The sequence below is a fragment of the Chenopodium album genome, chromosome 3 (genome assembly GCF_948465745.1).
Source record: "Chenopodium album chromosome 3, dcCheAlbu1.1, whole genome shotgun sequence".
Taxonomy (NCBI): domain Eukaryota; kingdom Viridiplantae; phylum Streptophyta; class Magnoliopsida; order Caryophyllales; family Amaranthaceae; genus Chenopodium; species Chenopodium album.
In genome coordinates this window covers 18,651,147-18,671,420 of record NC_137836.1, presented here as the reverse complement: position 1 = coordinate 18,671,420, position 20,274 = coordinate 18,651,147, and the positions used below count along the sequence as shown (strand labels likewise).

The 20,274-nt window shown below is 34.2% G+C and overlaps 1 protein-coding gene across 4 annotated transcripts; it reads right to left on the bottom strand.

Moving 5' to 3' along the window:
- Nucleotides 1–9,263: 9,263 nt before the first annotated feature.
- On the bottom strand, nucleotides 9,264–17,515 carry LOC145623879 (TSL-kinase interacting protein 1-like). 4 transcript variants are annotated; one of them, XM_081676776.1, is made up of 14 exons: nucleotides 17,371–17,515; nucleotides 16,468–16,676; nucleotides 16,305–16,387; nucleotides 16,175–16,222; nucleotides 15,980–16,089; nucleotides 14,216–14,300; nucleotides 13,848–14,127; nucleotides 12,838–12,960; nucleotides 12,442–12,728; nucleotides 12,107–12,345; nucleotides 11,647–12,013; nucleotides 10,679–11,080; nucleotides 10,440–10,556; nucleotides 9,264–9,865 (listed from the first exon to the last, which is right to left on the bottom strand). In XM_081676776.1, exons 2-14 carry the CDS (start codon nucleotides 16,592–16,594, stop codon nucleotides 9,611–9,613), a joined length of 2,523 nt encoding a protein of 840 aa, XP_081532902.1. In that variant the 5' UTR covers nucleotides 16,595–16,676; nucleotides 17,371–17,515; the 3' UTR covers nucleotides 9,264–9,610. The 4 variants fall into 4 exon arrangements, with proteins under 4 accessions (XP_081532902.1, XP_081532904.1, XP_081532903.1 ...); XM_081676778.1 differs by having other exon boundaries at nucleotides 12,442–12,710; XM_081676777.1 differs by having other exon boundaries at nucleotides 12,838–12,945.
- Between the last annotated feature and the right edge of the window lie 2,759 nt (nucleotides 17,516–20,274).

Genomic DNA, 20,274 nt, shown 5'->3' with positions numbered 1-20,274 from the left:
GTAGCTCTTCTGGTGCAGGTGGTGCAGGTAGCAATGGAGGTGGAGGTTTCAGCTCCATGGATGAGGATGATCAGGACTAGCTATGCTGGGCTAGTTCCCGAGCCAATGAGGACATTGTCTGATTCTGACTTGGGGGAGATTTTGGATTTGATATCTTTTCTTTTGTTTTTGGTGTGTTTTCTTAGTTTAGATTTATTGCTTTCTAGGTTAGTTTTATTCCTTTCTTATATATGGAAAAATACAAAACATACAAAAAAAAAATCCAAAAATACGTTCCAATGAATTGTAAATCATACTTCCCTATGCCCCTTACTTGAGAAAATTGTTTTGATTCTTGGTATATGATGATAAGCACTGTGGATTATTTGATCATGATTTGATGTTTGATTGCCTTGAAACCTAAACATGCGTCAATTTTGTCCAACTACTTGTGAATATAGTGCTTGACTAGTTGATTTGGTTAGGAATGTGTGATAGTTCCTGGTATGTCAATGAATTTGAGTATTGGTTTGCAACTATAAGTAATGTTTATATAACTCATTATTATGCACATTGTGGAGGATGAAGGCATTTGTTCTTTTAGGTAGCCTCCAGATGATTGTAGATACCCTCCCTTCTTGCTACCCATGTTTTTGCCTTGACTTTTTGTTGTTTATTAGCCACATTACAAGCCTATTTTTCCCCATTGGTTACTAGTCCCAAGCTTGGCTTGGGGGAGCTATTAGTGAGTGAGGTGAGGGAGTTTGTAGTGTGCTTATTATTTGCAATAATTGGGTGTGTTTTGAGGAGTTATTTTGTTCTTGATCATGTTTATTTTTGATGAGTTTGAAAGTTATATTTTCTTGAGAAAAAAAAATAAAGCATGATGTTATGAAAAAAAAGAGAGAAGTTCAAGAAAAAAAGAAAGAGAAAAAAATAAGTGAACTTCAATAGAAAAAAAATCAAAAGAAAAAAAAATTGTTTAATGTTCAAATGTTCTAGTTGGAGGTTGATAAAAAAAAAAAAAAAAAAGAATTGAGCTTCAATGAAAAAAATTAAGTTAGGAGATAAAGTTTGTTTATTCACTACAGTTCTTCATTATTATATCTTATGAATGAATTTGTAAGTGTTGGGATTGTTGTTTATAATTGGAGTGTATTTGGTGAATTTTTGGTGGAGCTGAGTATGTTGGAGATTTGTTGGTCATTATTTATTTGGATCATGGGTTTTACTAGGATTTGCTCCCTTAAGCATAGCTTTTCTCTCACTTGTTCCCAAATGATTCCTACCCTTTACCCTAGCCTTACATTACAAGCTTTAAAGACCTTCCGACCTTTGTGCATAGAGTTGTATGAATGTGAAAGTGTTGTTTATCAATGCAAGTTATGATTTGACATATTTCGAGTCGACTAGTAGGTTGAACGTAGATCTTTTATACACACGAGAGTGTGAGTTGGGAGGGCATTGTTCACAATAAAGGGGTTGGTTGGAGAGCGATCGAGTACATCTTTTACTCGCCACATAAATGAGAGTTGAGTGTGTGAGCACTAATCTTGAATTCTATATGCTCTTGTGTTTGCTCTCTTTGACAATTGTTAGGGAGGAAAGGTAATTGGATGGATTTGATTGGTTGATTTTGAAGCATGTTTATTTGATTTACCCTGAATTGTTTGTGCTTGATTTTTACTTTTTGGGGTGAAGCATATTTATTTATTCATTGATGAGATCTTTGCTTAGGGACAAGCAAAGGTTTGGCTTGGGGGAGTTTGATGTGTCTATTTTATATAGTATTTTACCCCCGTCCCTTGGTCATAATTAGTAGTGTTTTTGGCTCTTTTGAGCCACTTTTATTACTAATTGGTGTTTTCTAGTGTTTTCATAGATTTGGTTGACTTTTGTTGGGATTTGCACTTTTAGAGCAATTACGAGCATTGGAGAAGCACGACCATCTTTGAAGCCCAAGGCCGGTTAGAGTCATCGAACCGGTGATTAAGGGCTCGGTATAGGCGATACTGGGGCATTTGGACCAAGTATTAAAGACCCAAAGAGGAAACCCAGATTGGCCCGAAGAATTGGAGCTCAATCGAAGTCCAAATAGTGGCCTAAGAGTGCCGCCCGGCCAAAGAGGCTGGCGCCCGGCCGGGCGAGGGAAGCAAGGCTGGCGCCCGAACTCGCGCCCGGCCGGGCCAGAGAAGTGTATCTGAAGGAAAAAGGCGCGCCCGATTGGGCGATGCCTCTCCCGATCGGGCGCGTGTTATTATTAGGGGTTAATTATCGACGTTTAAGTTTGTTTTAGTTTAGGATTCTCGCTTAGTATAAATACTTCTCCGTAAAGCGAGTTTAGTATCTCCTTTTACTCTTTCTTAATTCTTTCTTAGATTTTCTCTCTCTACTTAGCTTTTAGATTAGTTTCTCTCTATTATACTTTGTTCTTAATTTTATTTTTAATTCCATATTTCTTTGGTAACGATTTCTCTTCTCTTAATCTTAGTTATTTATTTTATTCCTTTGATCATGTCTTGTTTTATTACTTTGATTAGTTTAGTTTTTATTATGTGTGAGTAGTTTTGTTTCTAGGGTTTGTGGGGATCCATAAATAATATGAAGGGGTAATTTATTGTTGTTAATTGTCAATGCTAGATTAATTTCTTATTGATTGATTTAATGCTCTGTGACTAGATTTGCGCAGATCTTTTATGCATGATTTTGAAAATATTGATTCGAGATTCGACAGATGAGAATTTATGTTTAGGTCTAGTTTCAATAGGTTAATTTATAAATGGTTAAGTCGAGATTCGAGAGATGAGATTTAATACCGGTAGATTAATTGTGTGATTGTAATACGTAGCGAAAGCCCTTTATGATCTGATTAATTTATGCATTGATGATTGATTATTATGTTTTACCCTGGAATATTATTTATTGGTGAACCTATGCCCTAGACCTTTTATTCATTGTTTTCTCTTTATTCTTAATCTTCGTAGTTTAGTTTCCTTCGATTAAATTATAATATTTTGGTTACTTTATAATCTAGATTATATTAATTAATTAGGAATAGAAAGACTTGTTTCTCTGTGGATTCGACCCTACTTCCCTATCTACATTAGTTATAGGATTTAGGAATTACTTTTGATTAGGCGATACGACTTTACCCTGTCAATAGAAATAAATAATATCATATATTATAAAGTGACATATAATAAATCACTCATTATGCTTTCCTAAACTACAACATCGAATGGTCATAATTAAGGAAACATGGCATAAAATATCTCATATTTTTAATTAATGCAATTAGATAATATCATATATTATTCATGATTATCAATAAAATATCGTATATTTTAAATTAGTCATGATTAAGAATCAAATCTTATTCTAATCTTAAAAGATAAATCATATTTATCCTCAAAGATTATCCTAACTAACTTAGGAGATTCTATCCTAATTACTAGTCAATCACAAAATTTTAATTCAATTATTATCCAAAAATAATTATGGGATAATCACATTATTTAAATCAATCTTTATCTTTTTGAAATCTTGCTCAACAATCCTTAAAATTTCAAAGATTAAAACAAATTTTAAGATTTGAAATTATCTTAACAAATTTTATCCAAAATTAACAACTTTAAATAAGGATAATTAACAAAAATCAACTTTTGAAATTTGATTTTATCCCCAAAATAAAATCAGATTTTATTTTGAAAATATTTTTTAAAAGAAAATAATTTGAATAAAAACATTTTTTTTTTTGTTAAAACCTGCTGCCACGTCAGCCAGGAAAAACCCAGCCAGCGCAGCAACAGACAACCGCAGCCTAACCAAGCCACGGCACTACCGCAACCGCGACCAGGAATACACCCAGCCACGGCGCAACCTGACTGGAACTGTTCCAGTCAGATACTGATGCTACGGCCTGAGGGTTATCCGCGCGACGCAGTTAGGCCGGAGCCCAGCCACGTTCGTTGCTGCTGCCAATCGGCGACTCGCTGCTGCCGCCAATTGTCGCCTCCCTCACTACCCCTCTTTCGACCACTTGGGCAGCCGTCGTGGCCACCTGACTGTGGTTCGTCCACCCAGCCACGGCTGCCCCCTCCCAAATTAATTCCCCCCCCCCTTTTAGAGAGATTTAATCTAATTAAACAACTTTTGCAAAATTAAATTAAATTAGGTCTTTTGAATTAAAACACAACATTTATGCCTAATTAAATTTTAAAATCAAATTCACAATTCAATTTCAAATTTAGGGTTTTTCACAAAATTAATTCAAATTTAATCTAACTCTTAAATCAAATTATTGATTATACAAAAATCATATTTTATGTATCAAATAAATCTAATTAAATTTATGAAGCATAAAATATTCGAAAATCATCAAAATTAAGCACAAAATCAAAATTTAGGGCTTTATTTCAATCACAATTTTCGAAAATTCTAGGGCTTAAATCGGATTTTGCTAGAAAAATTGAGCAATTTAAATCATATTTAAAAAATTTCAAAATTAAATCTCATTTAATATAAAGATTGAACCATAATTAAATTATTCTCCCTCCTAATTGAATTAAAATTGTGGACTATCAAAGAATTAAAATTCAATATGCTAACTGATACCACTGTAGGAGTTTATAGGTACGAATGCGGAAAACATGAATCATATTCATATAGCACCTAATCCCAAGATCATGCACAACACATAAAGAATTAGAATTAATACTTTTGAAGCGTGATTCCACGTGCGATCGAACAAGAACAAGGGAGATAAAGAACCTCAAGTGTGATTCCTCTACTTGGTCCACAGGCACAGATTAAGACCTCCACTAATGCTAGTTAGTTGCAATTGAACCCTTCAATTGACCTTCTATGGAGAAGAACGAGCAACGAACAAATCACGAACCACCACGAGGGGAGGGGATAGGCGTGTGGTACAGTGAGAGAGAGAGGTTTTGGATTACTGGTTGCTTGGTGCACAATTAACTGTTAATTGTGTTGTGTCATACAACCCTAGGCATGGACTTTATTTATAGATCTCATCTCTAAATAAGACTCCATGACAAAGCCCAAATCCTAACTCTAATCTAATTATACTAGCCCAATCCAATTCATGATTGGTTACTTGTTCATGAGGCCCATAAATGGGCCTCTAACTTGCTTAACCCAATACCTTTGTTGTGTGACCTCATAGGATCCATTCTAGTGGGCTTTGGACTATTTGACTAACCCAAAGATCAATGATCATAGTCTAGCAACAGATAATGACGACCCAAAAGAACGAACTTATTATCTCCATAATAGTGGTCCTTGATATATCTAGTAATTGCACTTATCGAAGACAGATTTCCTTCAACTAACGCGTGTATTGTTTTGATAGAAAGAGATACGAGGCAACAAAGTGAGTAATTTCATTGCTATTTATTTAGAAAGCGTGCTTAGATTATTTTATTAATTCTTGGTAATATGTTAAGATGCTTTTATTATTTTCTAGTATCATGTTTAGGGAGTTAACTAATATTTCTAATATCATGTCTGTTTCTAGTATCATGTTAGAGATTAAGCTTTGATTTTTTATTATTTAGTGACATGCTAGGGTTTGTTATTAATCATGTTAGTATCATGCCTAGAATCTTGCTAACATTATTACACTTTAATGAGATTGAGATCATTTTGGTGATGATGATGATTTGTTGTATCAATAATTTATATGTTTCTTGATATTATTGTTATTGCTTGATCACGCCCTCTCTTACAAGTTTAAAGGGACTTTTTATTTGAAATCACGCTTAATAAGATAATTAATAATTTTATTTAGGCTAATGTGATTTTAATTCACGTGATCGCCAATAATAGATTTATTTGAGCAATATTCAACCAACCTAGATTAAACAGGTTTAGGATTAATATATTGATTGTATGTTAGTCAGAAAGCGCACATGAATATGAGAAAGACAAAGTAGAGGCCTATTTAGGGCATGTTCAATCTCTTTAAGATTGGATTTGTACCTTCATCCCCGAATATCCAGTCATGGTTCAGGTTCACTATGGAGTTAGCGATCTTATGGATCATGAAGGAGTGTAACCTTCACCCTGTAAACGGTTTACAACTTCTTAAAACTTGTTGGCGACTCTTTTGATCTGAGTTCCTCCCCTTTGGACGCCACCATAAGTGTATGATCACAGTGAGGCTCAAGTGTGAGATGTTTGAAATATTCCCTCCACCATGCGATGTACGTTTTTTTTTTTATTTTTATTTTTTATTTATTTTTTTTTATTTCATTCTGTATAATTTTTAGTTTTTAAAATAATTTAAAACAAATTTTAAATACTAAAAATAATTTTTAGTTTTGTAAAAAGAAGATAAGTATTTAGTTTTTTAAATAATTTAAATCCTAATAAATCACTACTAGTTGTTTTTACCTACGTGTTAAAAATCTAAAATCTTATTTGTTAGTTTTGCTTAGGTGGTGAGTGAATTATTAATTTTTAAATAAAACAAAAAATTTAATTTTTGATTGGTCAAAATAATACCTGTACTTATGTGGCGTCGAATGCTCCCAAAAAATGCCTACTTTATTTGTATTTAATATATTAAGGGATTATATGATCATATTAACATTCAAGCCATAAAATTTATCTTAAATTAGTGTCGAGCCATGTAGAAGACAAATAAGTATTATTGTGACACTAATGATGCTAAGTAAGCAAATTTCTAATAGATTTTTTAAGATAAAAAATTTGTATTGTATTGATTTTTTTTTCTTTTTTTGAAACCTTGTATTGAATTTTATTGTTGATATATTTCTAATAATTCATATATAAAAAATTAATCATAATTTTTAACTACTAACACGTCTAAATTATAATGATTTTTTAATCCTAGACATTTTTTCTTTTGAATAGCAAAAATATTTCAGTAATTAAAAGTCATACGAAATCTACAACAGAGATTCGACGTTAACAAATACATAAGATATTGAATCAAATAGAATTTTCCTTCATAAAAACTACGATCGTCGAGTAGATCTTGCACTGCGGAGCATCTCCCGCTTATATCGCTGAAAATTACAGCCTTGTTGGAGAGACAATCTAACGATCCTTTGTAGCCGTGAGGTTGTTTTCCTTCTGATTCATTTGTCCGTATTCGAAAACTTGATAACTTTTTCACCAACGAAATAATTTCACGACAATCCATTAGATCTACTACCATGGATTCAAAACTAAGAAATTTCTCCCTCGAAAAGAGGAGATAAACCTTGTCTTTCGAAGGAGGTCGAAAAACCCTTGTCTTTCGAAGGAGATCAGAAACCCTTTCTTTCGAGGGAGAAAAGTTCCTCCCAAAAGGAGGAAGCATTATTATAAACCTAAAAAAAAACTATAAAGAAACAAGGATTGGGGCTTTCTACCAATTAAAATCGATGAAAGCCCCTTCAAAATTCAACAATGGAGGCTAGGGTTTGGAGAGTGAATAAGGGATTATATGCTATTCATAGAGTGCTCTACATGTTATAAAATTTAATATTCAACCCAAAACAATTCGGGCATCGCCTAGCACAAAACTAGTATATAATTAAAAGAAGTATTTTTCGAGAGCATTAGACACGCCACTTAAGCAATTCAACCAATGAAAAAAGAGATTCACTTAGAATTAAAAAATTAATTGCCACATAATTAAAATTAACAAATGAAATTTTTTTAGTTTAGAATTTAAAAAAGGAATAGTAATTTATGATTTAAATTATTTTTAAAACAACAAATAGTATCTTTTCATATTAAAAATTAAACCTAATATCTAACGAAAGAGATAACATATACAAAGGCATGACCAATTTAAAAAAAGATTTTTATATTTGAATGAAAAAAAATCAATTCACATTCAAAATTTTGTCTGGCACATTTGGTGAACGATCATTAACCATGAGATTTCAAATCGTGCTGCTAACACTTATAATGTATTAGTTTTCACATTAGATTAGTTGTATCATTTTTATTTTTAAGCCAAATTAAAATCGAATTATTGATAACCTACATAAGTGAGAGTGTGAGACAATAAAAAGAGCTAATGACAAATTTATATGATAGCCTCATATTGATTAAAATTGAACTTGTGACCTTGTGTATAGTAAATTTGATTTTTTTTTTTTTTTTTTTTTTTTTTTTAACGGGAAATATACATTTCATTTTATTGCAATACAAACTTGTTATTCTCACGGCTCACATAAATACCTTCTAAAAGAAAGCTCTTAGGGCCTGTTCACATTTACTGAACTGAGCTGAGCTGAACTGAACTGATTGGAGCTGAACTGAACTGAACGGAATTGAGCTAAAATGAATATTTTATGAGAGAGGAAAATTAAGAGCTGAACTGAACTGAACTGAACTGAACTGAACTGATTGGAGCTGAACTGAACTGAACTGATTAGAGCTGAACTGAACTGAAATTAAGTAAATGTGAACAGACCCTTAATGATTAATGAAAAAAACAATTATTGAAGTAATTACTTCTAGCCCTATGTGATATCGAACGACCCTGAAATTGATTACTAATGATCCCTAAGTTTTCCATTTTATTTTGAGTTAATGACATTTTGAATCTTCTTTATCTTTATTGATGTTCTTAGTATTGATATTAGATGATGATTATGCTTGATTGATGTTCCATATCTCCAAAATCCTACTAATGAACCCTACATTTCCTTATTAATTAGGAAAATTTGCAAATTGCAGCCATTTAAAGTTTGTATTTTGCAAATTGCAGCCCAAAATTTCGTATAAATTGTAAATTGCAACCCTATTCAACTTTTTCATCGGTTTACATGTCGAAAAATATCTGGTTAAGGTTTTAGAGGTCATTTTAGCCCTTAAGGACCCGAATTGAGCTCGGAATTAGCAAAAAAATAACGTAAGTGTCTCATATTTATAGTTTCCAACAAATCGATACATTTTTGTTATGTAAAACGAGGCACTTGCGTTATTTTTTTGCTAATTCCGCGCTCAATTCGGGCTCCTAAGAATTAAAATGGCCCCTAAAAACATAATCGGAGATTTTTCGATTTGTAAACCGATGAAAAAGTTGAATCGTGCTGCAATTTACAATTTATACGAACTTTTGGGCTGCAATTTGTAATTTATTTTTTTAAATGGCTGCAATTTGCAAAATACGAACTTTAAATGGCTTCAATTTGCAAATTTTCCTATTAATTAATTATTTCAGATTATAAACTTTGCCTTTTGCCTTCTCCAGAACTATGAGAAGATGTCCCCTTTCAAATTTTACCTAAGTAACAGCAAATAATATTGATTTGAAGGAAAACATTATTATTACATGTTCCTGAAATATTTCCATAATAGTCAATTAGAAATACATGTACAGTGGTGCAACACCATCAAGATTGAACACAGTTTTGTATAGTCCTTCACAAGCCACTTTTGTACAGAGCGAAGGAAAATATGCAAGGAAATATGTACCACAGGCAACCCCCCACCGGTCCTTGCCCAAAATAACCCCCCAAAAAAGACGAAAAATTAAAATTGATCTGAGCATGACAGAGAATTGATGAAGCCTCCAATAAGCTACCGAGATCCATTGCAAATTGAAAGAAAAGCTACTGAGATCATTTATCCTACCCACCAAATGCTATACTTGAAGAGATTGCACTCCAGCTTTATCACTTTTATCAATTTTACCAGCGAAGGAAGCACCTCCTTGAGTACCGGTAGTTGGCGATGGAGGTCGTTTTTCATCCAAGCCAAAGAATGGGCAATTTTGGAATGCATCCAGGCTGCTAGCTAGAAGACGATTCAGGCCACTCAGGCTATCACTTAAGATTAGATCTTCACTATAGTATTTACATTTAGGTATATCCAGCTCTAAAGGTCCTAATGAGTCAGGCTGGAAATCAAACATAAATATAGAAAAGCAGTGAGAACTACAATATGCAGACATGGTGATACTGAAAGGATAATTATATTCACAAAGAGAAACAGTCCAAAAAAAAAAAACTACATGCATTGTGTACTTATTTTTAAAAAAAATACAATGTATCTCCAAGGTTTGCAAAAGAATAAAATATAAAAAATAAAAATCCCCCACTTCCTTAAGACTAACCAATAAAATATTATATCGTGAAACCCTCTCACTAATTAACCAAAACCCAAAAACTCGTTTTGATTAATGGGAATGGTAATGGTAAGAAACAGAGTAACACACTTTAAGGTTTAGTTAACCATTATATGTTGAGGGAGATGGGGAAGTTGGTTAACAGCATTATTGACATTAGTTCAAGGGTAGGAAAGAGATTAATTGAACAAGATTTACGGTGAGTTATTTTTTTTTAACACAAGGGTATCTCATGTATTCTTTAGAACCATAAGGCTACAAGATTCAATATCTAAAAACAGAAGGAAAGAAAATTAATGCACAAACCAGTACTTAAACAGAATGATATTTAAAGATGAAAACATACCCAATAAATATCTGTCAGACTACTAAAATCTTTAGCAGAATTCCCAGTCTCATGAGTTTCAGATGCACACTCATCCATTGGGTCTTCCGAGACATTTCCCTTAACCATGGCTTCATCCTGTGATCCAAACTAATTAAAAATTTGTGGAAGTGTTTGGTGACAATAGCAATTAACATGTTTACAAGTAGCCCGTCAATAAAAATAAAATACGTAGAAGTTTTGCAGTTAAAGATAAAAACCTGAACTTTATTGCCGGTCCTGGCTGGACTAGTTTGATAAGTTTCAGAATCAGCAATTGAAGTTGCCACTAAAACCTGGTTGTTAGGGACAGCTCTGTTCTGAAATGAAAATGCATCACACGTTTCTTCAGCATCCCAAATTGATGGTGAATGTGTAGAGGGTCCAGAGAAGCCAATCTTGCTTTGTCTATATATATGGGCAGCAATTGCTGCATCAAATGAGTCACAAGTGAACGGAATTGCCTCAACACACTGAGAACTTCTAAAAGCAGGATTCTCAACCCCATTGGCATCCATAACATCTACATCTTCAGTTAACAACTCCCCAACACTAGCATTTGTAAGGCTATCAGCCCATTCTCGGGTTGACAAACTCGTACTCTTTCTTGCTCTCTGGTCAACCTACACAAAGCACAGGGATCAGAACTTGAGAAGTTTTAAACAACCGTGACGACAAGCAGTCATCAGGAATTCTTTACAAAAATTCTGAAATACAATCGATCATCACCCAAAAAAAAAAAAAAAGCAAAAAAAAAAAAAAAAAAAAAAAAAAAAAAAAAAAAAAAAAAATTGAAAATCCCCTTCCAAAGCTCTGCCAATAAAAACCTTAACTGTTTATTATAAAGAAAATCCCAACCTGAGAGTTTGCTAAAAATAGCATGGACAAGCACTACAACACTTTATGTCTACATCAAGCATCCTCAACATATTTCATAATAAAAAAAAATTAAAAATTGTGATGTGTCAGCCAAGTCCTCCAGCTAGACACCCTATGGTCAGATAACAATTTACCAAGTTATTGAGGGGAAAATAATTAAAAGGAATTAAAACAAGAAAAGCCTGCAATATATCTTGAAAAGAGAAATTTCGTAAGAAGAAACTTGAAAAAAATGTATGAAGAAATTATATGAATACACAATATGCTATTATGATACCCACAAGAAGACAAAAGAGAAGGCACAACTTACAAATGTTTTAAATTTTGGAAAATTAGATTCATCACAAGGTTCATATTTCTTTGACAATACACTAGATCCTAAGTTGTGCATCTCAAAGATATCATTGGAAAGTTCAACATCAGCATTCTTATTTGCTTCACCAAAAGTAGCGACTGCTGACTCTTTGAGAGCTCTTTTTTGTTTTTCTAGGGTTTGCTGATCACCAAGAAAGTGAACAGCAAGTTTTTCCAGATTGCTCTTCTCCTCTATTTGTGGAAGTGATTGTTCCCGAAGTGCATCCTGTCTTCTACTTTCTTGCACATCAAAATCGATTGCAGGTACATAAGTTGTTTGCGAGGTTCTTGATTGAAGCTCAGTGCTAGAAATCCAGCCATATCTTCATAAAAAAAAAGAAGAAATAATCATCATATGAATAATTAGCACTGCAATACAACTCCTATCATGAAGGGAAGTTGGAGGCAAAGAGAACCTCAATCGGAACACTGCAGGGCTACCAATCACGGCATAGACTTCAGCAGCAGTTACATCAGAATCTCGAGTCCATCTCTGATATCGCACCAAATTTTCTCTTTGAATATTGGATGGGAAAAGCATGAGCTCCCCAGATGCGACACTAGAATTGCCCCACTTACGATCAAGATGTTCCAGAATGGATGATATCTTCTTTCGTGTACTTAAAGTCAGTTCCAAGAAAGGATTACGCTTGTCCTGCATAACCATCCCATTATATCCCATCATTAACATTTTTAATTAGCTGTTTTCACTGATTCAATGTGATAAGCAGAGAAACCAATTTTATCTCACCATTTCTAGAGCCTTTCTGGTAGTTTGATCAATTGGGAACAGCTGTAGTTTAAGTTTCATGGTAGCTTGTACATTGTCCTCAATGGCCATGCTTTTGGAAATATTTGATAAATTTACTTGTTCTTGCACTGAAGGCCCTAAATCAGTTTGCTCTGTACAGTTCAACTGAAGTTTCATGGTAGCTTGTAAATTGTCCTCAATGGCCATGCTTTTGGAAATATTTGATAAATTTACTTGTTCTTGCATTGAAGGGCCTAAATCAGTTTGCTCTGTACAGTTCAACTGACCTATATAAGTTTGAGTCATCAAGAAATTGGAAAAATATCAATCAATTTAGGTACATAATTAACATTAATCCTAAAACATTTGCTTAAATGGACAGCACTGTCAATCCACCTTGATGAAAAGTGCAATTTTCACCAGCAGTGCGCTCCAGGTGCTCAGCAGCATCAGCAACCAAGGAGACACCAGCCATGGCAGCCTTCTCCCATCTTTTGATTGCAGCTGCAGTAACAGCACCTGTATCAGACCAAACATGACTCTAAATATTACTAATTTCATAAAACAAGGCAGGGCTCAGGAGCCTTCATTACTTAATGCTGATAGTATGCCTGCTAAATTTTTTATAAATAAAATTGGAAAGCAATGAAAGACTTAATAAAACATTTGGGAGGGAAAGAACTGCAGAACCATCTTTGGCCATATTCTCTTCCATTTAAAAAGCTAATATTAAGCAAAAATCAGTTTTAATTGACAAAAACAAGTTTCAATCAGTAAAATCAGTACATACAAATATCCAAGAGAAAAAACACTAGAGCATCTGCAAAAATACTCTTTCATCAGTAATAATTATTTCAGTTCAGTAAAGTTGATCAGTTGAAGAGAATAATGCCCAAGTATGATGATAATTTTTATCAAATAGAACAAAGAGTAAGTTTCAAATGTAACGGTGTGACTTGAAAGTAATACTAAGTAATTATAGATGATGGGTGAAACTGTTTGACCCAAAAGGTGATAAATTCTTGCATGCAATAAATTAAGGAATCGAGTATTCAGTAAAGTAAGCAAGGATATGCCATCTAGGCATCTATCACAAAGAACACTGGTAGGCTATCATTAGTTCTCTAACAGTCTAACTCAAAGATCACTAGGTAAAGCACCCAGGAAAAGAGTATGACCAACAAAAATCAAATGCAATTTAGATAGTTGCAGGATCTATGTATCAGAAATATATAAACTTCAAGTCACATTCAAAAGGTATCCAGTTAAACAACCTCATGATTTCAAGAATGAGGGAAAAATGAAATTTTATGTACATGTTTTAAAGCTCTATACCATCAACCTACAGTAAGTCCAACAAAATAAAGACTTGTAATTCATGGCTACGAAAGATGAAGGTATTGTACCAGATTTTCGTCGTTGCCTTGATGGCTTTTTATGAGAGGGCTCTCCTTTATTGCTACTGCGAATAACGCCAATACTAGAACAACGTCGTGTTGAAGGCCCTTTTCCTGGGCTCACTTTCTGACCATTCTGGCTGTCAACTAGAACAATTTTTACAGCTCGTGCATCATTGGCAGACAACTTGTTCTGATTTGTAGCAGTAGGCAAAGGAGAGGAGTGATTTTCCCCTTGAAGTGCTTGTTTCTTTACGTTCTTCTTTCTATCTTTCATAAGTTGGTTTTCCTGTAAGCAGAAGGGAATCTCCAGTACTGAAGTTGCTCCAAAAATTCAAATTATATTCACAATGACGGAAAACTTAGTTCAGACTCACCAGTGTCTCTACGATAGTTTTAAACCTGCGTGGCTTCAGATGAAGTTTTGAGGCCTTGCAACTGTACTTTTCCAATAAAGACCACCTGATGCATTCAAAAATAAATGCAAAATAAGAAAATACAGATGAAGAGATGGTAAACAAGAACAATTGGTTTATAAGTCTACAAAGACCTAGTCTATTAAAAAAGTTACATGTGTAACAACTCCATCAGCACAAGAGGGGGAAAAAAAAAAAAAAAAAAAAAAAAAAAAAAAAAAAAAATTAACAAACTATTTAGTGACGAATCACATCTAACTTAAAGTTCCAGGTTATGACCAAACAGTTCCATGTTATGCACAAAAGAACAACCAACAAAGGCAATTCCCCAAAGTGAAAAATATTGCAATTGCTAATTTGCCATTCTTTGCAATTTAATTATTAATCTAAAGGCAATAACTTCACAATTTCTACTGTTGTTTCACTGCTGGCATCATCAATTATCTTCCAGATGTGTGGAACATCACGAAAGATTGCACCAATAAATTCCAATTAAATAATCAAACTAAAAGCAAGTGCTCCTTAATATGTAATTGCAGGCAAGAGGCTTTCTTTATGTCTTCCACATGTTTGGACATCATAGTCCACAAGCAGCCATTACCTTACAGACCTAGGAGGCATTTAGTCCACAAGGCATGGTGGGTGTGGCAATAATCAGCTTACCAGCTAAAGAGAGATATTTAGGCACAGAGCTATGGGATCTCAACTCCATTTACTGCTAGATTTTAAATCCATCTCTCAACTCACAAAATGAACCCTACTCTACTTCCTAATTTCTTGCTAAATTGCCTCCAAACCCTCTTAAATTTAAATGTTGAAAGGTATACTTCAATCTGCAACTATAGAAAATCAAACACAAAGGAAGGTAGCCTCAAATAAGGTTATTAAACATGAATTCTATGGCACTGTACCTACCGGATCCCTAATTAAATAATGGGTATACAATATATCATATATCAAGCAAAGATAGAAAACCTGCTAACACTGTTTTTAATATATGGCACTAAGGACTAACCTGAATCATATATCAAGCAAAGATAGATAACCTGCTAAAACTGTTTTAATACTATGGCACTAAGTACTAAGCTGAAATTATTACTGAGCCTATTTCCTAGCTAAGTTGAAGTGAAGTTAATCCAAAATAATATCCGAGTTATTTTACTACATAACACTCTTTAGTTTACTCGTAGTAGATTTAGTTCAATTAATTTCGGTTTAGAGCTAATAAATTATGATAAATTCATCTGGGATTAATTTGATAAAATAAGTTTGGAGGATTTTAGGGTTTCCAAGTGAAAGAAAATACTTCTACCTCCAATTGCAGTTCCAATGCGAATTGCAATACAAACTTTTTAAAAGGGGCAAATTGTTTGGTGACACACCTTATTAGTAAGATCTGACTTTGCACAGAGCACGAAGCACAAATCAAAAAGCTATACAAAAACAATTTTGTTCAATCACCTCAAGCCCTCAACTTTTCTTGTTAATATATTAATCATAATAAGCTGTTCGAGTTAAAAAATTCACATAGCTTATATAGACATCCTATAGACCTATACCTGACTGAGCAACAAAGTGCACCAGTTACCCCTATATTGTATATTTGTATTGATAGGGAACTTCTATGATAAGGCAACATATCCATTTCATATACCAAAACAATAGAGAGAATCATACAATGTGAAGACATTGTTGAAACAAAAGACTGATTAGAAATCATATTACCAGCGCAACATTGCAGCATTAGTGTCTTTGGAATTTTTGGCATCCAAACACAAGTCAGGACCCAATAACTTGTTCATGCGCCTCACAAGTCGGTAGTAATAATGTCTGACCTGGATCATAACAATTAACAAAAGAAACTGTTAGCAAATGTACAATATGGACATGGAAACATATACATGCAATCATTCAGGATACCTGGTCCTTGTTTTTACTTTGAACCCGACATGTGATCTTTTCAAAATTCTGCACTTGTGAAATAGTAGATACCCTATTAGAAAATACAATTATAAAATATATCACCTATAAAACTAAGGAAAGAACTTGCCTTGCCAACTTGCCGCAATGCAGTGAAGAAACTTTCCTCCTCCTCCCGTGTCCATGCAGCCCACTGTCGGGTTGGTCGTTTTGCTGCAATTGATTCACACTTAATGATGACAACCTAAGTTATGTTGACTCTCCCGTAAAGCGTAATATAAACTACAGCTTACCAGGCTGTGAAGCAACACCATTGTCAGATGTCGATGTTATTGTCGGTGGTCCATCGCTGTGACTAACATCGGTACAAGGACTATGCTGTTTAAGGCATTGTAAAGGAACCTTTTCCGGTGACTGCATACTTACAACATGACAAGATATCTACACTTTCATGACGTACTCCTGTCTTAAACTTCAATCAATGACAATATAACCTCCGAATCTACATCAACCACAAGCTTAATTACACTTAAGACAACAATTTAACTAAAAGAGACCAAATAAAAATGTGTGAATCAACAAGCAAAATCATAAACATTATTGATATCAACATAACAAAACTAAATGATGCTCTATGACACAGATAACCAATCATCCATTAGCAAAATATTTTCATGGCGCAATCCGAAAACCTCACCCACGATACAGATGAGGACAGTTGAAACTTTCACCACATTTATTATCAAATACGCGTTACAAATTAAATTAAAGATTCCAACAGATAGAAAAACAATGCAATTGAGTTTGATTAGTTCTTTAAAATAAATTATCAATCGAAATCTCAATTAATACCAGCTCAAGAAAGAATCAAGTTCGCTTATCCCCAAAAAAATAATTTTTAAGGAAATACATAGATTCAATTCATCTAAATTCGACTAATACTCAAGGAACACACACAAAAATTAACGAATTTTAACTGATGCACCGGAAAATTAAGTAGGAGCAAAAAAAAAAAAAAATCAGAAATAGACCAAAAATTAAAATTATAGAGAAAATTTGACAAAATGGAATCAAAAGTTATTAAAGAATAAACCTAATTACCGAATTTCAGCAACGATTGCAAAAGGCTTAATCATTTACTGGAAAATTTTATGGAACTAAGACGAAAATTGCAAAAATTAGAGCGAGAAATGTACCACAACTGAATCGTCGGTGACGATGATGGTAGCCGGGGTGACGAACAACCGGCAAAGCTTCTCTGAAAGTTTATTTTTTGATTTTTTTTTTTTTTTACCTTTTTTTTTTTCCCTTTTTTTCCTTTTGAAATTCTTTGACTTCTATTTAAACCATGAGAATATGTTACTTTTTTGTTTTCTAATATTTAAAGGTATAATCATCAATTTACTAATTTAAACATGGGTAACTTTGTAATTGCAACAATAAGAAAAGTAAATATAGGTTCAATGATAGCTTTAAGAGAAGGTATTGAGCACGGACTGCCGAACGAATAATTAACGACATAATTACAAGAGACATAGGCAATGCCACTACTGAGGAGAAGAATGAATTTTTTGGCGAAGGCAAGCATACGAGTAATGAAAATCATTGTCATTGCCGTTGTCGTCGTCATCATCGGCGGCGTTGTTATTGGCGGTGTTATCGTCAACAGTGAGAAACTCATAAACTCATCGAGAATGAACACATCATCCATGGCGGAAGAGGAGAGAGAAAATAAAGGTTGTTGATTATTTTGTGGGTCTCTACTTCGTAATCATTGTTGATTTAACTTTTTAATTCTTTTTATAAATTAAGTTTTATTGTCTAGATGATATCATTAACAAGTTGCATGATATCCTTTATAACTAAACGTGATATCATGTATATCAGCGAACAAATAGAACATATCTGCCAACTGATATCTATTACCAGCCAACATTAGGAACATATATATCAAGCATTAATAAAATCAACACGAGCCAACAAAATGAATATATCAGCCAACATTAGAAACATATATATACCAGGCATTAATAAAATCACATCAACTAATAAAAGGAACATATATATCAGGCATTAATAAAATCACATCATCCAACAATAGGTACATAGCAGGCAATAAAAGATACATATCAGCCAACAGAATGAACATATTAGCCAAAAAAATATACATATTAGCCTACAAAAGAAGCATATCAGTCAACAAAGGATGAAATTAGAGAGAAACATGAGAGAAAATGAGCGAACCCTGACTCCTCCAGAGATTCAAGATCAACTGACTCGATCAAGAAAAATAACGCATTTAATTTTTAATAAGGATGATCAAATGAATAATCAATCAATGGAATAAGATCCATCTCCCCCAAATTTTTGGTATTTCGAATAAGAATGAATTGAATTCTCAGAGGCGAGAACCAATAGGTCATACTGCCTTCCAACATCAAAGCTAGAGGCCTAGTATATCTTTTCGGGACCTCCTAAGAGATATTCAATTAAAGCAGCAGGGGCAAGGAAACTCCATTGACTTAATCGAGGAAGATGACGATTATGAGGATAATGTAGCATGGACGTGGCAAATGGGTCATTCGGGTTGGGTATGGGTCGGGTCATTTCGGGTCAAAAGGTTATCGAGTCAAGTTCGGGTCGAGTCGGGTCATTATGGGTATCGGGTTGATTTCGGGTCGACTGATAATCGGGTCGGGACAGTTTGGGCCGGGTCAATTTTCGGGTTGGGTCAGTTCGGGTCGGGTCATTTTCCGGTTAACTTCGAGTCGGGTCATATTCGGGTGATTCATTGGGTTAAATTTAACTCTGTATATATATTTATTTATTTTTTTGACGAAAAACTCACTATATTTATTAAGGCTATTTTTTTCATGGATTATAGTAATTGTTTGACTTTTATTGACCTTATTTTTATTTTTATTTTTTATTTTTTTTTTGTGTTTAGACTGAGAATCACTTTCAGGATCTCCTAAAACTAAGAGGGGTGCTCTAACTAATTGAGTTATACCTCACTCTCTTATTGATCTTAGTTTTAATATTCCTATTATCATTGTCATTGTTGTAAAAATTCTTTGAATTATTCTTATACTCCCTCCGTCCCAAATTACTCTTAACGATTTGACATTTTGCACTATTCACACATCTCACTTTGACCATCTTTTTTAGCTATTATATGAAAGTCAATGTAGTCATATAAGATGTTGTAGTTGGGTCTATTTTAATGTATAATTTCCTAATTGTAGGCGTCGCTCGAAGTGCGCCTACGTAAAAGCATGTGGTGAATATGCTTGGCACTCATAGGAAGTGGGAATTGACATTACGATTAGGGACAACGATTAGGGACAAATAAAGTAGGGAGCCGCCAACAAGTTTTTAAGGAACTTGTAAACCGTTCACGGATCATAAAAAGGCAACCACGAATAAGGGACAACAAAGGCAACAACGATTGACCCGTGAAGGTTACACCCCATTCATAATCCATGAGATTACTAACTCCATATGGTTCGGAACCACGAAAGAAGGAGCGGGGATGATGGTACGAAGTGAGTCATGGAGTCACATTTGCCCGTATTGGCCTTGTTTCGGGTGTTTTTTGGATTTCCTGGGATACTGGTCACGCTCTTCTGGCAACGAGACGGTCCAACTTGCAAAACAACGAATATTCCGATCAACGGAATATTCGCCCCCGACGATCAAGTCAGTGATCAGAATGGAAAAGGCTAGAGAGAGAAAGTAGAGAGAAGTTGGAGCTATTTAATGCTCTGTTGTTTGTAAATGTCTCAATCCCTCCCCTTCATAAATGATTGGGGTATTTATAGGGGTGGGACTCGAGCCCCTTTCTAGGGTTTGTACCCTAGATTTGCGTGGCGTGATTGGCTGCGCAATCAGTAAATGCCACGTGCCACTCTGGGGGCGCCGTTTTGTGGCTTTCATTGATATCTCTCGGGATTTGGGCCCTGACGTGTGTTAGGGTTTTCTGGCGTGCTGATTATTGAGGGAACACATGCCCTTAAACACATGGCATCTTCTCATGACAACACGTGTCACCCTCTGACTGGGCCACGTGTCGCGACGAGACTGGCCTGAGGCCTTAAGGG